The 22,542-nt window shown below is 40.4% G+C and overlaps 1 protein-coding gene across 10 annotated transcripts in view; it reads left to right on the forward strand.

The window, feature by feature from the left end:
- The first annotated feature begins 865 nt into the window (after positions 1 to 865).
- The window catches only part of LOC117505122 (nuclear factor 1 B-type-like), a 111,097-nt gene continuing 89,420 nt past the window's right edge, over positions 866 to 22,542 (forward strand). For 3 of the 10 annotated variants that reach the window (XM_034164651.1, XM_034164662.1, XM_034164657.1), the window contains exons 1-2: positions 866 to 1,075; positions 11,386 to 11,917. In XM_034164651.1, coding sequence (XP_034020542.1) covers positions 1,034 to 1,075; positions 11,386 to 11,917 — 574 coding nt within the window. In that variant the 5' untranslated portion in view covers positions 866 to 1,033. Of the gene's footprint in view, positions 1,076 to 8,052; positions 8,444 to 9,099; positions 9,512 to 11,385; positions 11,918 to 22,542 lie in introns of those variants that run through there. The other 7 variants (XM_034164652.1, XM_034164658.1, XM_034164656.1 and 4 more) reach the window with 5 other exon arrangements.

A 22,542-nucleotide genomic window follows, 5' to 3' on the forward strand; every position in this document is an offset into this window, starting at 1 on the left:
GTAAGGTTAGACCTTACCCATGTGAAGCAACTTTAAGGTTAGACCTTACCCATGTGAAGCAACTTGAGGCACCTGTGTTGTGATTTAGTGCTACATAAATTAATTTAATTGAAATAGACCCTTGACACAATCAAATTCAGAACCTCTGAAAAGACAGAAAAGTCTATCAAACAAGCTCTGTAATTACATACATCTACTGACTTCTCATAGATTATCCTTTGACTTGTACCACACAATGGACCATAGATTTAAAGGGAACATGGCTTTTATTTTTTAGATCTTTTCATGTTCAGCTTTTCAGTTTGGGCAAAAAATGAATTTAAATGGCCTAGTGTTGAGTTACGACTGAAACAAATGAGCCAGTCTGGAGTAACGGCGGCACAAGATATGCTTCACGAAAGTTAAGAAATGCTATGGAAATATCTTGTAATATTTACAACTCACAGGTCAGAAGGTTATATAGATATTTTGAACCCCACAAACTGTTGTTTTGACCCCTAGTACCCCTTGCAATTTGAACCATGCTGTATTCTAGGTCTTAGTACTTTGAGACAATTCTGTATTGTAAATGACCTTTAGCTTGGCGCTATCTGGCAATATCGCGCTGACCTTTAATGGACAAACTCTACACCAAGTGGGATTTGTCAGACAAAAGAGACTCACGGATCCGTGGACGAATGCCGTTGGAAGTGTTTGGTGCAGCTCCGTGTCTTGTGCAGTATCCAGCATTGTGCGTTTCTCAAAATCAAGTGTGGCAGTGGAGGGGGCGGTGTTGGCAGGGGGGTGGGGGGGGTAGACGGGGGATGATGGGGTCACAGGTCATGGCTTTTTGCAGTTACCACAGTCAGGTTCAGGTCATCCGGTCAATCTGTTTCTTGTTTTTGCCCGTGATGCAGCGTGTCCGGAGCCGATGGCCGCGCGGCACAGCCTACCTCCACTGATGCCCCTTTCTTGATAAGGACTCTCCCATCTCCTCATCCATGAGATCTGTGAGCTCAGCGATGGCCGGAAAACTGACAGAGAGATCTGTGAAATGCAGCTTTGTTATGACATGTCAGCCAGGACCTGGTGGATGGTAAGTGGACCTCTTTTGCACACATCATAATATCATTAATGCCTGTTTTGTGCCACCATGTTGCAGATTTTTCTTATTTCTTTGGGGTTTTTGTTTGAAGTAAATATATTGTGCACATCATCTACTTAAAAATTTTAAAGCATTTCATTTATTTGTTCTTTTTGTGTGAGCATGTTAAGACCAGCCACATCTGTACAAATCAGAGACGCCTTGGGGGGAAAAAAAAGTCTGAGTGTTTTTCTGCAGCACTTAAAATAAGTTTTCTGCAAACAAACAGCCACGTGAACTTAACGTCTCCCACGCTGAGTGCCTTCAACAAAGAGACATTTTTAAAGGCTTTAATGACATATATTGCTGATTTTTTTTTTTTTTTTCTTTCAGCTAAAATTTGCTTTCATTAACTTGATTCTCAAGGTTGCCATTTGTAAAGAATAGAAATCAAGTTTTAAATCCAGTTTTGCTTTATTCTGTAATTGCATTGTGCAAAGGATTTTGAAGGCAACAGTTAAAAAAAAAAAAAAAAAAAAGCATTGAGGAGTTTTTGTTTTTTGCAGAGATGAATGAGAAAGAAACAGCTTGCCTTCAGTGTTGGAGTGTTCCTCAAGTGCATGTCTTTGTGCGCTCTCCGCGGTGTTAATTTGATAGCATGGAACAAAGGTCCCTTGTCCGGCCCGCGCTTTTCCCATGCTGAAGAGGCAACATGGTCTGACATTTCTCTCTGAATATTTATTTACTTGTCAGACTACAGTAAAGTTTTTATTGTACTCCATGATTGACCTTGAAATCTATCTCCAGTAAAATACAATAATAATTGTAATAAATGTACTTTAGAGCTTTAATATTGTTATTCAAGAGACAAATTCCATTTATATTAGATGTGTAACATTTTAAAAATACCAAGAAAATATTAACCCCAAAGCACATCACAAATATCAGCAAGATAATGAATGATAACTTTTTATATTTGTTAGAATATTGAAGGATTTCATCAATATTGTTCTTATTCAATGTTAAACTGTTGATATTTCATTATTTTGGTCATTAAAAACTATTTAAGAAGATAAAGTGGCATCTTAAATGATATATTTTGTCCATCCAGCAGTCAAAAAGTAATTTACAATGAAAAAGGAGAAAATGCAAAGAAATTATTTCACTTGGTAATGCCTAAATGAATTAAGTTTGTACAACTTAAATTAAATTATTACGTGATAAGTTACTTTGGTCCAACCTAATTAATTCGTATGCCACTAATTGAATAATCATTTTAAGTTGGCCCAGCAATTCTTTCGCTTCAGTCAGTGTAGTTTAAAATAACAAAAACAAAAAAAAAGTGCAAATTGGGATCAAAGTTTATCATTTTTCCTTGATAAATGACTTAAGATGAGCCACCATTTCAAACAAACAAGCAAATTTCAGGTATCCAAGAAACAGCTTATTTCTCTGTGACTTTAAAGGAAAAGGAGCTGTTGCCACACCTCTTTCGTTTTAGGGAGCGTTGATGTCCATGACATTTGTCACAAAAGCTTTAAACAAGCTGTTTGTAGCCAAAATTTTATAAAATAGCTTGGAATTTGTGTGACATAGCCAGAAAAATACAATACTGTGCAGACAGTAAACCACACTCCCCAATGCCTTTAACATATACTCGTGATAGATTTTAGCTCAATGGTTTTAGCCTCCTTGTCAGACCATCTGAGAAAGTCAGATTGAATGTTGCGTGGGATGGTTTGCGGTTTTCAGGAATTTTGAACCTGAAACGCATCTTTAAAAACTACAAAATGAAAAATGGATTACCAAAATACCTGTGTTTTGCTTCAGTTATGAATAACAATTTTTAAAGAGGGTTGAAATATCAGTTATTGATAATATATCTGACGTGTTGCGCCTTGGCAAAGGTATGCGCTCTACTGAGTGCCATTCCAGGATTTTATTTGACAACGACCATAAACGGTGCTGTCAGTTGTAAATGTTGTCACATTAGAGAAAACAGATGTTGCAACTGAGACCCAGCTGTCGTGTTTTCAAGAACTTGTGTGTAAATTCCTTCCACAGTCAGACATTGAACACAACTGTAGTAAGCAGTGCTGCCTGTGGCCACAAGGGGGCGGGAGCTGTACATTCAACACTCAGTTCCTCATGTTGACTTGATTGCGTGCGTGTGAATCATCTTTTTATTGTCTTATCAGTAACAAACGAGCAGGAAAAGCAAATAAATCTACTACTAAAATGTTTAATAAGTGCAGGAGCATAATGAACATAAGTAATCCAAATAAAAACCTGGACTGAGGCCTTGGAGGAGGTATTTACTCATAAGGATCTTTACTTATTACATGGTGACAGCAATGACAGCGTAAAAAGTATCATATAATCAGAATTACAGCTGTTAGTAAAGATCTATGAGTTTACACTTATTAAGCAACTGCACCTTCATATTGAAATACTTCTACAGTATTCCCCATATAGTGAATAATCCAGTAGGTACACTGTACTGTCATTAGCGGGGAGTAGTAGTAGTAGTAGTAGTGCCTTAGGGATTTTAATGAGTAACTAAATTGGAAGAAAATTCACAAAACATAACTGTTGCGGCAGCTAGCTTCGGTCCCTCCAAGAACAATAAAAAAAATGAGACATCTTTCAGTTGAGTCCATTTAATAGCGCTCGTTTGTTCCATTTTAGGAAACTATTTTGATTAATACTATGATATATTTTTTAAAACAACAACAAACGGAAACACACTCATGAAGCTAACACTGTTGTGGCTAGCTGCTGTAAAGGTAGAATATGTGTACTGTCTATTATTGTCTTACATCTTATGGCAAATTATATTGGACATGTTGTTTGAACAGTCTATACTTCATTCAAATAGTTTTACACCAAATTATTTGATGTGTAGTTGGTGTAGTGAGCTAATGTCAGAGATCTATAGTACCGCTGCTGTGTAGCACAGCTAGTGAGGGTGCTGGCTAATAAACTAACATTTACATATAAAGCATGTATTTGTACTATTCAGTATTGTCTTACAGCTTACTACAAACTACACTGGCCATGTTTTTTGAAACAGTTAATATTTCAATCAGTAAAAATTTGATCAGATTAGGCGATATAACATGGCTAGCTAATATATGTCTGTGTAAAAGAGAGTTATAGTGGCAGCCATCTTTTGGGGGATAGGTATGTAGCACAGCTAGTGAGGCTACTAGCCATTAATAAATATAAGGAGAGCATGTGTATATATATTATCCAATATTGTCTTACAGTCAACTGGAAACTATATTGGTCTTTTAAAAATAAAAGTTTACAGTTCTACCAGATAGAATTTGATCAAATTAGATGATATAGCATGGCTAGCGAACATAAGTGAGGGTCAGTAGCACAGCTAGCGAGACTTTGAGCCAATATTAAATTAATAATTACATGCAGACAGTGTATATTTACAATTCAGTATTGTCTTACAACTTATTAAAACACTTTATATATTGAACTTGATAACAATATATTATATATCAGGGTGAGTTAACATAATAACCAACAGCACTAGCTAGCATGGAAGCAGTTGTGGTTTAGCATGGTTAGCAAGGTTGTTAACCTGTAATCTTTTAATTGAAGAATAAAATTAACATAATAAAATGGCAGCATTAGTGCCATAATGCAATGCAGGAGAAATTGCCAAAGAAACAATCTGAAACTAAATGCTTTGCACAACTATGTTATTTTCCGATCTGGGTTTGTGGGGAAATTGCTAGTATTGTGAACTTTTTGTGCATTTTCCGTAATTTCAAATATTGTAAGTACTGTTTACTTATAAATATCAACACATTTATTGGAGCCAGTCATATACAGCTAGAATTTCATAAAATTACAATATGTACAATAGATGGTTAATGTGACTGCTGCCACCATGAGCTAAGATAACTAGGTTATGCAAGATAGCAACCATGCAGTCCTGTTGATGAAGTTGCAAGCCAATAATTACCAATTCAGGGTATTTCTAATATTCATTATTGCCTTATTGTAAATTTATATCAGTCTGTTTTTGCAACACCCTGCTTTTGTTCGAGAGATTTTCTTAAGAATAAGCAATGTGTCATTATTATTATTATTATTATTGTTGTTGTTGTTAATATCATTATTACTGTCGAGCAGCAATTCCCAAACAACACGTACTAAGAGCGGAAATAGAGGCCAGGGGTCACTGCTTCTGGCCAATGACAGGCAACATTGCAAACTGTATGACACAATGATGGTGTCAAGACAGCCAATAAGAGCTTTGATTATAACTTCCAAATGCAGGGTTTCCTTTCAAAATAAGATACAGGTTAAACCGTTTCCCAATTACTTATAGTTGGGGAAGTGATGACAAGTTTAGAGAAGTGGTTTGTGACCAGAAAGTCACAGGTCCAGTTCCCTCACCAGATAGGAAAATCATCAAAAGTTTGTCAAAAGTTTGGACATCATTTCAGAAAGGTTTTTCAGTTTCTCTCTTTTTGTTTGGGGTTGCCACAGCAGATCTGGAGTTTGTAATAAACATTTATTACAACTCTTAATCAGAAAAAGTTGTGGCAATGTGAGAAATGTTGCCAAGTATGCAGTGACCCTTCCATTTACACATCAACACATGGACATGTGGACATTTTCAAATCACTGAAAATGTCTTGGACTTCATTTATCACTTCCCAGCTCCACTCCAACATGAAGTTTGGACATGTTCACATCTGTTAATACTTTGTTTGCACAATGCCTTGGACTTTTTGAATACCTATATATTTTCACAATTGAACTTTTGCACAACTATATTTTGCACAGTAATTCTGCCATGCTGCTTGTTACTGCTGTAATGTTTGTTACCTAAGACGGAAGGGTTTGCTTCCATCTGTCTGTCTGTGGTCAGTATAACTCCATTTGTATTACTGCCAGAGTCTTCAAATTCACAGGGAACATTCTTGGGACACAGACCCTGGACAAGTTCAAAGATGGCTAACCTTAGTAAGTAAGTAAGTAAGTAAGTAAACTTTATTTATATAGCGCTTTTCACAGACAGGGGTCACAAAGCGCTTTACAAGGTAAAACAATAAAAATATACAGTAAAACACTCAGTACTAAAAGATTATTGGCTATGAAAAGCCTGTTTAAAAAGTAGCATCTTTAGTTGCTTTTTGAACATCTCAACAGAGTCCAGGGATCGCAGGGACAGAGGGAGTTCGTTCCAGAGACGAGGCGCTACGGCTTTAAAAGATCGGTCTCCTCGAGTTTTAAAGGAGGTTCGAGGAACCATCAACAGGTTCTGACCTAAAGATCTGAGGCTGCGGGCTGAGGTGTAAGGCTGAATCAAGTCAGCAATGTAATCAGGAGCCTGACCATGTAGTGCTCTGAAGTCAAAACCAAGATTTTAAAATTAATTCTGGAGGCAACAGGGAGCCAGTGGAGGGATTCCAAGATAGGCGTGATGTGGGCTGTCCTGTTGGTGTGGGTCAGAAGCCTCGCAGCAGAGTTCTGGACATACTGCAACCGATTTATCTCCTTCTTACCCAGGCAAGTGAACAGGCTGTTGCAATAGTCTAACCTTGACCTATTCTAAGCGGTCAAAAGGTCACATTCTTTCTACACACTTTAATTGATGACATGCTCATACAGCTGAAGGTATTTTAGCATTGCGATATATTTATTCTTTTTATTGTTGTTCTTATTTATATTTCTCTAGTCTAGTTTATTTAACCCCCTGGACCTTTTGAAAACTGTCATCTCATGACATTGAAAGCATTGTGTGGCAATAAAGAATCCTTGAATCCATGAATGGGGATGCAACTGTAAAATGTTGCACCATTCCTAATTTAAGCACATTTAAAAAAAAAAAACATTCCTCACAATGTAATATTAACGCCTTGACATTGCGCCTAACACCAAACTATATAGATATTAGAAAGACTATAACTTTACTAAAATAATGAAACAGTGCTGCAACACAATGACAACATTTACAAATTATGAACTGCGGCTGCATTAAAATATGATTTACAAAGAAGCTGGAACGTTTTCTCAATATTTGCTTAAAGGAAACATTAATGATTCAACAGATCCTACCCAAATTCTAATAAATTAAATAATAATGTAATGATAAAGTATACTGTGTTTATCAACTCATATTTCATAAACATGATGACTAAAGAAACTTACTAAATTAGCTACCTGTTGCTCACTGTAATATTTTATTACATTTACAAAATTAAACAAATGAAGTACATAAAATTTCCAAAATATTATAGTTATTAAAAGTATTATGGTTTTTTTTTGTTGCAAATCTCCATTTAAAATGTTATTAAAATATGACTAATTTCACACTAATGTAGATTATCTGAACTAATGTAGATATATATGTATGTGTGTGTGTGCACGCGCAAAAGTTATAGGCATCCCAAAGTTATAATAAAAGTACCGTTTGATGCCCCACCCCCTTTTTTATTGGCATGTCAACACAAAATAATTTCCAACAAAAGTGAATATGTGAACTATGTTTTTATTCCATAATACTACCACAACTCCAAATAATCATTTACTTGTAAGTGTAATGGCCAGTAGAATACCCCACAAACACAGTTGCAAATGATCATGCAATATTAAAATGACTGTAAAGTACAGTTACTCAAACTTTAAGTTCCGTTTTCTTTGTCCTGCAGTTTATGATCTGGTGTGAGTTGTATACCATAAAATTACAGGTGAATAGAGCCCATTTCTCATATTAATTATCATTAAAGTTGAAATTCATCACGCCTTTCATTTATGTATGAATATTTATCAGGTTTTCAAAATTTTTAATGCTTTTATGAGGAATTAAATGTGCTTGAAACATTTGCACAGCCCTGCGCAAATATTTTATTCGCCGACGTGCTTTTTTTTAAAAATTTTATTTCGAAAAGCCCCACCGGAAACGCTTGTGTGGGCGTCGCGTGTAACTTGACGGCGGCCGCTGAGAGCCGGAGGGCGGCAGTCAGTCAGACAGTGAAAGTGAAGGCGGAGATCGAAAACTCAGCCTCTTCTGGACCGCGTTCAACTCCGCAGAACAACCCCAAAAAACGACCCCAAACTAAGCCTCGAAGAGGAAGGAAGACAAGGGGGAGGAAAAGAGAGAGGGAGAGAGCGCGCGCCCGGCGTCAGGTTCTCCTTAACTTCTCTTCGCTGCTGTCTGTCTGCCAACAACTGCCTTCCGCTTGTTGACTTTTTGTTTGTTTGTTTGGGAGCGCTGCAGAGAAAAACGCTCCAAAAGCACAAAGTTGAGACATGTGAAGGTACCGGGCCTGTGTTTTGTTTTGGTTTTTCTTCCCCCCCCAACCAGTCTTCAGGATTTCTTATTAACCCATGCAGTACAGTGCAATGGTACGTGAACGCGGATTGTTGTTGCTTTCAAATGCCATTTGTGTGTGTGCGTCTCTGCGTGTGTGACGTCCTTTCAGCCAGCACACAAACACTCTGACGACAGGACATTTATGCAGATATGATCATTTTAGAATAAAATAAGAGTGGTTTTGGGAGGCGAGCACTACATTTCTTTTGCGTAATTTTGCCACAAAAGAAACGTCGCGTTTATGAAAACAGCTGTCAAAATGAAAAGAACTCACAACATGAAGTTTTTAGGATAAACTGCTGTGGAATAACACGGAATTAGTTGATAAAAAAGCGTCGTCTTGTGTGTATTTTTTAATGATTTCTGTGCGTAAAACGTGTCCAAACGGGTAGATCACCTGACAGCTTTTTAAATTAAGCACAAATTTGAATAATCTAAACGTGTAAAACAGTGGGGGAGTTTTTTTTTTTTTTTTCTTTTCATTTCAAGTGTCATGTAATTCTTTTCCGTTTCAGTGAGGCTGAAGCCGCGGTCCAACGTCCAGCGCGCAGCTCGTAAAATAATCCCGGTGGCGTGGAGGGTAAATGAATTGTGTGCTGAGTTTTCAGAAAGGTGGCGTGGTGTTTGCAGCGCCGCAGCAGGAGGAGGAGGAGAGGGGAGGAGTGTGACTGTGTAATTACGTGGGTGAAAGGGAAAAGGGGGAGAAAAAAAGTTGTCTGATTTGCTGGAATAGCGCAGGAGCGAAGGTGCACCGGTGGCTTTCATATGCGGTTAAAGCGAGGGGTGAGCGTCGCGCGCCCTGCGCCATCTGAAGCTTTTCGAAGCTGTGCGCAGTGAGAGAAGTACGCAAAGAGCCCTGCGCTCGTGCAAACTTTCCTTTTCCCCTTCTTTCAAACAAAAGCGCATCCCTGCATTGGTTCACACTTTTGGTTCGCCGCGATCGATGGATGTTTTTGGATGATCTTCATTTTTTACGCGGATAGCTGCTGCTCGCGTGGTGCGCATCGCCCCAGGAATGGCGCGATAAAGTGACCACAGGAATCGAACAAACTTGCAGTCACCTCGCTCTCGACATGTATTCTCCAATTTGTCTCACTCAGGTATTTGTATCTCTTTTTAAAAATGTCTTTTAAATACTCGTTTGAAAATGCGCTTTACGCATTTGGATTCAAACTGTTACCACAGACTGGCAAATTACCGTTACGCATTTTGGCTCTTGTTTAAATTTGACTTTAATCTGTGATTCAAGAAGGAGAAGAAGAAAAAAAAAACCCAACAACATTCTTTGATGAATGACTTAGCTTTTGGGTCGCTCTTTGTGTGCGTAAAGTTGTGCGTAAAGACGATTCTCCCGATTGGAATTCAGCCGCTGTGATCTTGATAATCCTGTTTTTGGCACAGCGTCCTGCTTTAACTTGCCCAGCCTCCCTTAAACTGCTTTATATATGTATATATTCTCTACATATTTCGTTTTAAAGTGAAGCCCCCCTTTCTAGTTTGTGGAAGTGAACTTTGGAACAACATGAAGCCACTTTCACTGTAGGAAGATCAAACACCACGATAAGGTGGATTCTGTGGTCAGACAGAGTTTTGGCTGACTCAGTTTTACTGTTTATATTTTCCTTGGCATCAGTAAGTGATTGACTGAGATGTGGTTTAGTTTGTACTTAAGAGGATTGTGCTTTTTATGGACCTAGCTGAAGTGCAGCACAGGCCCCGGCCAAGTCATCTGTCTTTTTTGTCTGACAAACACAAAGAAAAGAAAAAAAAAAGAGAATATTAAAAAAAAAAAAATTTAAACAGGCAAAAGCAAAAATAAATAAATATTTGAATCATATTTGCTTATCATTTTTGTCATTTCCACTCACAAGGTGTGGTTGAGGTAATTGTGTCAATAATAATTGTAAAGGCAGCAGAGAATGTTTACGTTTCCACTCTGAGATTAAAATTTGACATGGCAGAGAAATGTGGCTTAGGTAAAAAGAGTGGATTTTGTGGTTTCCTCTAACCTGGCTGCCTACATTATAATACAAACAAACAAAAAAAGTGTTCGCTGTTGAAAATGTGTCATTTTAATAACCAAAAACAAAGAGTTCATGTTTCCGCTTCTCACTCCCAACTGCTGGGATTCCTGAGGACTCCCGAAATCAGACGCACAATTGGAAACCTCGAGATTATTGTAATTTGTTTTCAAGTGCTGTCATAGATGAAATACATTGTCCAAATGTGTGTGTGTGTGTGTGTGTGTGTGTGTGTGAGGAAGTGTTCACATTTTTCTGTTTTGTTTGTTTATTTATTGTGTAAATTATGCTAAAGGTGCCAGGTTATTATTGTAATCATTATTGCTAATCATTTTATTTATTTGTATATTTGGTGTTTCTTTTTATTTGTTCAAAGGAGAGAGAGAGGCAGGGATTTTTTTAATTTTTTTAAAGAAGGCCAATATTTCCTTTTTACTGCCGGCTTTGGAGTGTGTGCAGCATTACGCGTGATGTTTAATTTGGCATGGTGTGGACGTCGTAGCCATTTCTAACTTTTGTAATTCTTGTTTTAGACTGTTGCACTCCTCCTTTGCCTGTGTGTATGGATTTTGTACATTTTGAGATTGTCTTCATGTCTCCTTGCTTGTGGAAAAAGGTGAATCTCCTCGGCTGTGATCGGCTCAGTGTTTCGTGTCTGTGCTCACCTTATCGTCCCTCCAGCGTCAGGTCACTTTGGAATGTGGTTCATTTGATAAGAGAAATCCAAGCTCTGTGCCTGTTACTCCCACTTGGGGAGTGGGAGCGGGTTCGATGCTATTGTAGTGCTGGCAGTTTGTCCAAACAGTGGAATTTTCTTGTCATATCTGCAACACGTCCACATCCACCAAGTCAGCGTTGCCATGTGACATCTGTTTCGCCTGATTGTTTGTTCACTAAACCCTGATTTCTGATTGCTTCCTTCTCTTTTCTGTGTCCCCTCCGGATGCTTTCAGGATGAGTTTCATCCCTTTATCGAGGCACTTCTTCCTCACGTCCGTGCCATCGCCTACACGTGGTTCAACCTCCAGGCCAGGAAACGCAAGTACTTCAAGAAGCACGAGAAGCGGATGTCCAAGGACGAAGAGCGTGCGGTGAAGGACGAGCTGCTTAGCGAGAAGCCCGAGGTAAAGCAGAAGTGGGCCTCCAGGCTGCTGGCCAAGCTCCGGAAGGACATTCGGCAGGAGTACCGGGAGGACTTTGTCCTCAGTGTGACGGGGAAGAAGCACCCGTGCTGTGTGCTGTCCAACCCGGACCAGAAGGGAAAGATCCGCCGGATCGACTGTTTGCGGCAGGCTGACAAAGTTTGGCGCCTGGACCTGGTGATGGTCATCCTTTTCAAAGGCATCCCTCTGGAAAGTACGGACGGCGAGCGCCTCGTCAAGTCTCCGCATTGCACCAACCCAGCACTTTGTGTCCAGCCGCACCACATAACCGTATCGGTCAAGGAGCTGGACTTGTTTCTAGCGTACTACGTCCAGGACCAAGGTAGGGTTGTGTTCATGTGCTGTAAGAACAATTGCTTGGGAAGTTCAAAGGTCACTTAGGTTGACATTTTTTGTGTGTGTCTATGTGATCCGATTTAAAAAACAAAACAAACAAAAAAAAAAAACAATTTATAAGTTGGAGCGGTATAGTCCAAATCCATTTGTGTCCTTTTAAATGGATTAATTTTTGATCTGTAATAACTGTTTAATACACATCTTTTATACAAATAATTGCTTTGCTGCATTTCAGCAACAATCTACATTTGCGGTTCACACTTATTGCAATTTATACGAAGTGTATGTTTGTGCAGCCACACAGGCTGCACACAGTCTGTAATTTGGAAGGAAAATTGAAAGGTAAAGCATGAAAATTAAAACACACCTATTATTTTTGCACATTGACAGGTTATTGCAAATAATTAGCTCGTCAGTTAAAAAAATACTCCTTGACAAAATTACATAATTAAAAACACCCTGCTGTTTTCACTTATAAAACAATATCCAACCATTAAAAACAAAATATTTTAAATGACATTTGATTTTTTTTTTAAATTATATGATCACTGTTGCTTTGCATTGAAGAATTTTATTTTGTATTATTTTGCTTTTTTATTTATTAGTCAGCTTAATTAGTTTTGAATATGAATAGTATGTTTAAAATATGATTTATGTGTGTTTGTTTTGTTTATGATTTCCAGAAAAGTTGGTTTCTTTTGAAAACTCAGGAAATGTTTCACATAATGTGCAATAAGAGGTCAAATCTAGTTGTTGCCATATACTACTACAGGTTCACATACACGCTTTCTTGTTTTTTGTTTTAATAATTTTTTTTTTACATCTATTATTTGCATTTGATATATGATAAAAAATAATACCCTACACTATCAAATTAATAACATTTTAACTAACACTTGAGGTATTCACCAATATTTAAAAATAAGATGTTGGTTATTTGATGAAATTTCTTGTGAGTAGTGTATTTCACTGCTTGATGTTCTCAAAAAATAATAATTTGGCAATTTACATATTAGAAATGAAACTTTGCATAACTTGTGGAGAAATTTCACCAGCAACAATATATCTGGATATTTTGTACACATTTTATTTTTAACAGTTCTTTAGTACTGATTTTTTTTTTCTTCTGTACAATATTTTGTCTTATTTTATATAATTAAATTTCACAGTTTTATTGGGGAGGGGGGTGTCCGTTAACCAACGTAGATTCCCGCCACAGTTTTTCCTTTTGCAAGTGTTTTTGTATGAATTGTGTACTTTTCTGTCGTGTACCTAGCTTATTATCGTCACATCCTGAGCGCCATTTTGTGTTTAAGTGCCAGGGGAAGCAGAAGGCACTGCGCACAGACAATAATGGTTGCCACTGGCACCGGGGTTGGCATCAGACCCCTCTTTTGTGTCTTTTGTGGGATGCCACTGCTCCTCCACTTTGCATCTGCTGCATTTTTAATTCTTCAGTGCCAACTTTAGTGATGATTTGTCATTATATATAGCACTTCGATGCCAGATATTATCACAGGAACGTCTGTCCACAACAAAGGGTGCACGCTTTGGCATCTGAAACGTTTCATTGCGCATTGCAGATCAGCTTTGTTGGGTTTTGGCTGAAACGTGGCAAATATAAAATAGTTATTTGACGTGGGTCACCAAATCTGCCGTATTTTTCTATTATTTAAGTCTTTTTTCCCCCCTGAGTCTCCATCGATGTTACTGAGCATACCGCCTCTATACAATGTGGCCATATTGTGGTAGCACGCGGCGCCATTTTGTTGTGCACCATGCCAGGGAGGCAGGCAGATCACCAGCGATGGGTGTTGGAGGTTGGCATCAGAACCCTCTTTGTCTGCTTTGCAGCGTTCCTTTGATTTGTCGGTTGGCATCCGCAATGCGGTGGGCACATTGGAAAGTTGTTTTTTTCCTTGTCAGTGGCAGAATGGAAGCCGCTCCTGTTGTTCCACCGCAAGAAACATACAAACATGCAAAAAAAAAACAAAAAAACAATCTGGTAAAATAAATCTGTGCTTTGCTTCTTATGATGTCCTGCTCGGTGGGAAAGGCTGCGTTAAAAGCAATAATATGTTGGTGCCGCTTGTTATTTGGTGTCAGAAATCAATAGGCTCAGGCTGTATTTGTTTTTGTACATGGCGGGTTGTTGCCTGAGAAAGGTCGGCGGGTTGGCAACGAGCATGCTGATAGAATTTAGAGAGGGCACTCGGCCCCGTTGTTCAGGGGGCACAGGCGCGTTTAGCAGAGTGGAGCTCTAGCACCCATGTGCATGCCCAGATGAATGCCCGCTGGGAAGTAGGCTGGGGGTGGGGGGAATGTGCTGCACCGCCCATTGTGCCAAATGGCAGGCCGCGCTCAATGCAGGGCCTCGGTTTCTCACACTGACGCCCTGCTCTGTTTTTCTTAATTTATTAGATTGATCCTTGTTGGCTCGAAGGAGAAGCTCGGCCCTGTCTTTTCAAATTCGCCGCCTCTCCTCACTTGCGCTCACACTTTGTACATCCAGTTCAACAGCTCGATGGAATAGTTGTGACGAGGCAAGTGCAGTATTGTCGTGTTTGGACACGCCGGAATAGGCCTCGCTTCATTTGCTTTTGTGAAGCTGCTTGTCACTCTTTCCTCAGATAAAAGAAAAAAAAGAAGAAAAAAAACCAACTTTGAAAAACTTAAATTGAATGTATTTGTAATTCATCATTGCTTTGTATTTTTTTGTTTTGTTTTGACCACAGTAGATGCAGCTGAAACAACTAAATTATTATTTTGTTAGGAATTTGAAAGTGTTGTTTTTTTTTTTTTTTTAAGTTCGTGTATTTGCCTCAACATCTTCAGTAACGAGTGAATGTCAAAAGTAGTTTCAGCAGCAATGCTAAAATTATGGGGTTCTTCACGACTGGTGTCAGAATGCAGCTCTAAAAGCCATAAAACTTCGTTACCTTGAATATTTTGTGACCCCTTCTTTTTTTTTCTCCATACTGTCACAGTGGTTTGTAGGAATGGATGGATTACCTTTCCTATACACGCTGCCGTGTTAATGGAGACCTTGTTTTACGAGCCCCAGGCTTAACCTCTGCCCCCGGGGTCTTGACCTCCACAAAGAGATGTGGCAGGGTGTCCTCTGAAGTTTAATTGAGCAAAACAGATCAGTGAAAACAGGCCTGAGCACGTGGAAGAGGAAGGTTTTTTTTTTTTTTTGTTTTGTTTTTTTTTCCGCGGCGGTCATGGGAGGAGGGTTGGGGGGGAACGGGTTGTAAGCTCCCCTCCTTGCTGACCTCCACAATCGGGGTCAAACCGCGGCAGTCGCATGATCACCGGTGGTCTCTTGGCAACTGTTTGCCTCCACTCCTGGTGTGGCTGGTGGTCCTGTGGTTCAGCGGCCCTAAGCGAGGAGGAGAAGGCACTGCGCGACCTCACACCTCCGATCCCTTTCTCCATGAGTAACCGCTGCTTGCTCACCACACACCAAGGCAAAGTAGCTGTTTGGATTCTCTGCCCAGCTGACTTGGAGGTTTGGTGTGGCGGTCTGGCAGCCTGTGCGGCGGCGCTGACCTTCTGGGCTTGCAGTGGAGGTCCGTGACTAAGCACAACATCTATTCTTCCCTCCCTGCATCGCCTTATCCTCCTCTGCCATCAGGAATCACCCCTGCGGCACGCTGCCCAGCGGGAACGACTCCCTCATGCTTTCTTTTTTTTTCTCGCTCTCTGGCTCTCCCTCAAGCTCAAAACTCCTACCATGACAGCTGTCCCAGGCTCCGGCACTTGGCCAGGGAAAGAGTTCCTGGGATTATGCCAGAAGTGTGAAACAAAAGTTGCTGTAGGCAGCTTTAAGGATGCTACTGTTTGTCTTTCTGGGTTTTTTTTTTTTTTTTTTTGCTTTTAAGACCAAACACTTTGAATTCTTCAGCCACTTTTATTTTACTTTTTATTTTTTTGCATATTTGTTCAGTAATGCAAGAAAAGTTGAGTGGGTTTTTGTTCTGGGAAAACAAAGTCATACAAGCAAGACGGCGAAGCAAAGCCTGGGAAAAACCTTAAGTGACGACTCCAGAGCCGCGCAGAAGAAACCCTTCAGAGTGAACTGCACAACTCGGTGCTCAGCTCTTATCCTGACTCCCTGATTAGTATGCAGTAGAGCCTGCGGTGTCTGGCTACCTCTCTCTCAGAGCCATAACCTATCGAACACATTCTCTCAATCTAATCCACTTAGAACTCCCTCCCAGCTTCACCGTTTGCCTTATTGATTTCCGCTTCCCACTAAATGTCTTCCCGATCCTTTCTCTTTTAACCCAGGAGCTATTTTTATGGTTTTCTTTCTTTCGTTCTTTCTTTCCTTCCTTGTTCTTTGGCTCCCTCTGCAACACCCTTCCTTGCTTTCACGGCTTCCACCTGACGTTCTCCTTCCGTCTTTCTCTTCCCATTCTTTTTCCAACACGAATTTGGGTGCAGTGCAGCCAGGTTGCCTGTCTCGGTTTTGAAGCCTGTGCTATTAGCAGCGGGGTTTTGCTCAAGCAAATACCTCAAGGCTTAAACAGGCCGTGTTACCTCCTTAGCCCTCTTTTGTGTGGCTTGTGTACATAAATCTCCATGGAAACAAGGCAACTCGGAGCAGAGGCCACGGAGAAATGTGGATGCCTTTTTTTTCTTCCCCCCTTCTTGACAGAATTTACAACTCCGTCTTTTTTTTGTGCTACAACCACTGTGTTTAATTTGCGTCTGCCACAGTTTGCACAGTTGAATCACAAAAATGGGACGTCTTTTCTTGGAGGCTCTAAGGCACAGTGATCACATTGAAAAGGCTTTTCTTGACTCTGTTTAGCGTTTGCAGCTACACTTGGTTTAGGGCTGCAGTCTGTGTCATTAGTCCATGGTTAAGACCTCAGCTCCACCACACTTTCCCAGGCTTTTGGGGAGGACCCCATAAGCATTTCAAATCCCCCTGCGGCCACTTGACTAGAGGAGTGGCACCTCCCACTCCTCCCAGATAGATCCCCCACCCCCAAGCTGTCTGCTGCTCCTCCCAAATGAAGACAAATGGGTACATTCACCCCGGATCCCAGGCATTACACTGTACCTCACTGTCCTGCCTTACAAAGACCCTCCCTGCTGGCTCAGCCGTCCCATTCAACTGTTGCCCTCCCGTCCTTGCTGTCATACTAGCGTAACCTCTTGCTAGGTAGCCTATCTCAGTGTTGGCCCATCTGCCCACTAGACTGGTTGTGTCTGTAATTTAAAGAAATGGGTAAGAGGGACGAAAGACGAGAAACAGAGGCACCATTGAAATACCAGCCGGAGACCTTTGCATCTAAAGCGTACCCAGTCCCTTCACCCAGGAAGGAGCCTTGTGAATAACCAATGAACAGAAGGGTGGGGGGGGAGCCTAGTAGGTGGGGTCTGATGGGTAACTTGGGGCAGGAACAGACAATCAGAGTGGTTGCCCAGGAGACACTAACTTCTCTGTGCAACACCCCCACCCTGCTTTGCCTCATCAAAGTCTTTTCAGCCCAGACAGGGTCGATCAGCGGCCCAGAGTGATGGTTGTCTCTTCTTTTGTTTGGTTGTACAGTACGACCCCGTCAAGACCTGTGGGAGACAAAAAAGTTAAGAAATAAAAGGACTGACATTGCAGAGCTGGGCGAGAGGGCAAGATGTACTTTTTGGATTGGTATGTGGCTTTTTGGGTTGAGGGGGTAGAATCCCCAGAAGGTCAAAGAGGAGATATGTCGTCTGGGGGCTTGGGAACAACCTGCTTGGGTCGAATTCATCAGTGCCCCATTGAGTTGTTGAAGTTAGCCAGAAAGCTTCCTCTCTTGAGTCACAAAACCAACATGAGCAGTGAAAGATTCCATGAAATCCAAATGGCAAATCACGTAAACCTGGTTTGGTGGCAACAGAAAAATAAGTCATTTACATTTTCCTACTTGCATGCCACGGTTAATGAAATCATGGCGCGGTATGGCTGTGATTAAAGTGAACCATATAAAGAGAATGACAGGTGGAGAGAAAATATGGGGACCTTGTTATTTGGAACAACATTAGAGCTTCTCAATCACCAAACCAACAGATGCCACCGATTTTCTACAAATACTTTTTTTTATTTTGCAGGTTGATAGGCGGGAACTGGATTTCACAGCGGCTCTTTTAACAACGCTATAAAACAAACAAAAAGGTACAGTGGAGGAAAAAAAACAAACTGAGGGAAAGCAGATAAATGCAGTGTCTGAATATCTACAAAAATTATTTCCACTAGTTTTTGTAACAGTGCCGTTACTTGTGTGAGGAACAGGCACCGCAAGTGTAGTTGTGTCTGGACCCTGTGATTAAAGCCCATGGCAGCACTAACAGGACGGTTAATGAAGCCCGTTATTTTTACTGGGAAGGAATGGAGCTTGTTACTCAGGTGCCCTCTGAAACTACGTATGATCTGGCTCCAGATAGCTTGAAATCTTCTTAAACTGACCTGATTTTGCCGCTGGAACAAAACTCTGGCAACTTGGCTGTACTGACTTTCAGGAAACATTTGCGAAACGCCTTCTGATGCACGTTTCTTGCAGAAAACCATAAGGAATTACCGCTCACCTGCTCTCGAAAGACCCGATTTGGATTCAGAGAGCCGCAACCCTTCAGTGGCACTCTCGCATCTGTCGGGCGAAAATTGAAAGTGAGGGAGTGCTTTAAAAGCTTGTTCCAGATTTACCAAGTCAAGATTGTAATTAGGCCTCCAGCTCCAGCATGTGCGCTGGCATACAACCCACAATTACACTGTGGATCCCTACCAAAAAACAAAACAAAAACAAACACCCAGCAACTTGAGTTCACTATTCTAATCTTAAACCTCGTGATGTTTCCTGCATGAAGGACAAGTTAACTTTTTGCAACTTAAAACATTATTGGCACTCTCGTCAGCTTGAAATTGTATCGTGTAGTTATTAACACGTTCTTGCATTTTATGAATACTTAGAACATAGTTCGCAGAGCAAGTGGCTCTGTGGGGGAGGAGTTGGACTGCCAGAACTAAGCAGGGGTTCAATTCCGCGTGTGTGCTTCAGGCTGCCTGTTTGTCTTATTGGACAAGACCCAGTTCCGCCAGCTGTAAATGGCTACGACTGATTGGAAGCACCAGCTCTGTTGTACCTGTGGTGTTTATATTGCTCAATTTAGACTTTATTCTAGTTTGCTATTCTGCCTAGTCAGTGTATTTTTAATGTAGCTTCATATGCTACAAACTGATTAGAGCTAGCTTCTGAGATTGATGCAGAATTGATTTTAGCAAACATATTTAGGGGTAAAAAAAACACCCCATCAAGTTGGCCATATGTCATCAGATGTAATGCCACTAATATACAAACAATTTCAAAGGAGGTTTGGCCCAAGCAGATGGCCACCCCTTTGAGTCTGGTCTGCTTGAGGTTTCTTCCTCTGTTCTGCCTGTGTTCTTGCTCTTGGGGTTGGTAAGGTTAGATCTTACTTGTGTGAAGCTGTTTGAGGCAACTTTGTTGTGATTTGATGCTATATAAATGAAATAAATTGAATTGAATTATTCAATTGCTAGTTGCTCGTGTTATTTTGTTGCGATAATGGGTTTTTGTAACTCTTGTTGTGGCAGCCCCCTTCACTCTTATCCTGATTTCGCTCAGAGAAATCTCAAACCCATCTTCTCGTATGGCTTTCCAGCTCAGTATGCTTGATGTTTTCCAAGAACATCTACCAGCGATTTTCCTTTTTTCCCTCCACTTCTTCTGTAAAACCTCTGGCGCTAACTTGGGTTGCCATGTGCGTCTTGTTAAGGGCAGTTATGACAAATGGCAGCAGCTGTACAAACTAATCTCTCTGTAGCTTTCACACATGGCGCACAATTAACAATGGACCACTGTGGGGCCATAATCCATGCTGTAGCCATTCTCTGGTCCTACTTGCTGAGCCAACTGCCCCAGGAGATTCTTCTCAGCAGTCCTGCTCGCCGGCTTCTTAACGTGGTTCAGATGGGAGATGGAGAACACCGCGAGGCTTCCTTGGCTTGGTAGCAATCTTGTTTGTTTCCACGTTGAGAATCCTGGATCCTGATGTTAATAAAGTTGGCTTCTGGACATCTGCGAGAACATGTTGCCTTTGCAGCTTATGTATTAAGTGTTTGGGCCTCAGATGCACGCACGCACAAAAGAGGTCACGTGTGTTCGGCCTGTGTACACGCATTAAAACACAGCTGCAGTTGATGGATTTAGCAAAGTGGTTGTAGAAGAGGTGGGCGGGAGCAGTCTGTGTGGATGTGTGATATAGTTTTCCTGTCAGTGGGCACGTTTCCAGTAGTTGCAGGATGAAAACTGCTTTCCCCCTCCAAAAAATAGACTTAAAGTGCTTCAAGAGGGCGAGCGCTTTGCATAATGCCTTCATGAACCTTCACAATCCTGTAGTTCAATCGGCACCCATAACACCCGTCCACTTTTCCAGCAAAAGTTTTCAGTTTAAAGTACTTTGCCATGTCTCATGATGATCTCATGTCTTTACTGCAGTTTTGAGTTCAAAACAGTGTTTCCAAAAGTACAGTGTTGTAAAGAACGAGATTTACTTGGATGCAAACCCGTATGATTTGTTGTTTCCATGTTTTCTTCAAAGAAAGCCACAAATGGCAGTTTGAGACTCAAAGGAGGGTCGGCGAGCGTCAGGAAAATGATGCGGACCCTTGCCAAATCTATGACATGAATGAAACAAATGGATGAAGGAAAATAAAAATGGTTGGGGTGTGATCTCTGGCAGGCAGTGCAAAGCCACTGCCAACTATTATGAATGGGGAAACCACTGCTGAGCAGGGGTGGGGGGTTAACTTTTTTCCCCGACTTCTAAGAATAATTAAGTATGCGCAAGTGTTCTGGAGAGGGTGGAGGAAACCACAGTTTGAGTTCCACTTCCAGTAGTTATGGAAGGTGGTGAGCATTTCAAACCCAAGTCCTCCACATACCCTGAGGCCCCCTGCATCGGTGCTTCTCCACGGATTCCACAGCATGAATCAGATGAATCTGTGACTCCTCCTGGATGGGACATTAGACTGACGTACGTTCCTTCCCTAGCCAAGGGCCATACCCATTTTACAGCTAGGTGGACTGCGTGACCGAGAATCAAACTCAGGTCGACATATTGAGAGGCCAACTCCTTATATTTCACCGAGCTACCTGCTCTGAAGGTGTGGCATTTTCAAAATGTCAACACTTTTATACGGATGTCTTGTGAGATAACGGAAGTAATCAGCCTGTCTTATTCCATACATGACACAATTTTTTAAAACTCTTCCCTGCTGGAATGTAGCCTTTTCAAAAACGTCATGATTGCCTGCAACGCGGAGGGTCCACTGATTCGAGGGTCCACTGGTCCGAACCTCTTTATATTGTTTGATAGTGTATATTACAACACCAAAATTGATTTTAAAGTTCACAAATAAATGTAATACTTTTAAATTCAAATTCAAAGTTTTGTCATTTGTAGAGCAAATGACAAACAACAAAAACAACAAAATTATACACATACATAGGAATTGTATTGTCACCCTTAGAGTCAAAAGAACATCTTAAAAATAAAATCTTAAAACATCTTAAAAAATAAAGTAAAAAAAAATAAAAACGCTTGTTTCCAGTAACATTTAAAACGCTTGTTTTAAACTAACAAACCATATCCAGTTTTGTTCAGTTTATAAGAATAAAACATATGATTCTGTTGACATCCATTTTAAATTGTGCTGATGTCTATAAAGCTGTTGAATTGAAAATCAACATATAATGGTAATTCACCATAATTAAATGATTTTTAAAAAAAATTGTAACATTACTTAACCTACTTTAGTGCAACATATAGCCTAACATAAATATAAAAACAACTTCAACATGCTCTCCTTAACATAGTTATAGGCAGAATTTAAACTTTTGGGTGTCCAAAAAAAAAACAAATCAGGGTGTCCAAAATTTTAGGCCCGAAGTCCGGCGATGGAGTGTGGGGGGGAACAACCCCGTGAAAATTCTGAAAAAATAGACCCAAAATGATGCATTCTAGTGTATTCTGGAGAACTACAAGCTACCAGAACTACAAAGTACAAATTACACCCCCAAGTACAACCAGAGGGAGTTCATTGATGTGTCATGTGAGTTTGATTGCACTCTCAGATATAAACAAAAAGTTATTGAGATTTTATTCAAATTTATTGTAATAGAAAAATCCCTGAAATTATGTAATAGTATCTATTTCCAATCTAAGTGTTGTAGTACAACCAGAAGGAGCACACTGATGTGAGTTTGGTGGCGCTACAAACTATACATATGACGTTATTTGACATTTTATCAACGCATTTCCTTTCGCCGTGGTAAGTTGTTGATGGTCCCTGAGCATTTTCTTTCGCCGTGGTAATTTGTTGATGGTCCCGAGGTTCAGTCTCGCAGAAAAGGTTTTGGTCAGTGGTAGTTTATCTTTATTACAACGTTTGGAAAGAGGTCATTTGATTGAAAACGGCAATTAATTCTGGAATCTATCTTTCCAACTTTGCTCTGTAGAGAGTAATGTAATCAGTCCCACAAAAACAGAGGATATCATTATTATTATTATTATTATTTCCTTTACACGCGGGACAGT

The sequence above is a fragment of the Thalassophryne amazonica genome, chromosome 23 (assembly GCF_902500255.1).
Source record: "Thalassophryne amazonica chromosome 23, fThaAma1.1, whole genome shotgun sequence".
Lineage (NCBI taxonomy): Eukaryota > Metazoa > Chordata > Actinopteri > Batrachoidiformes > Batrachoididae > Thalassophryne > Thalassophryne amazonica.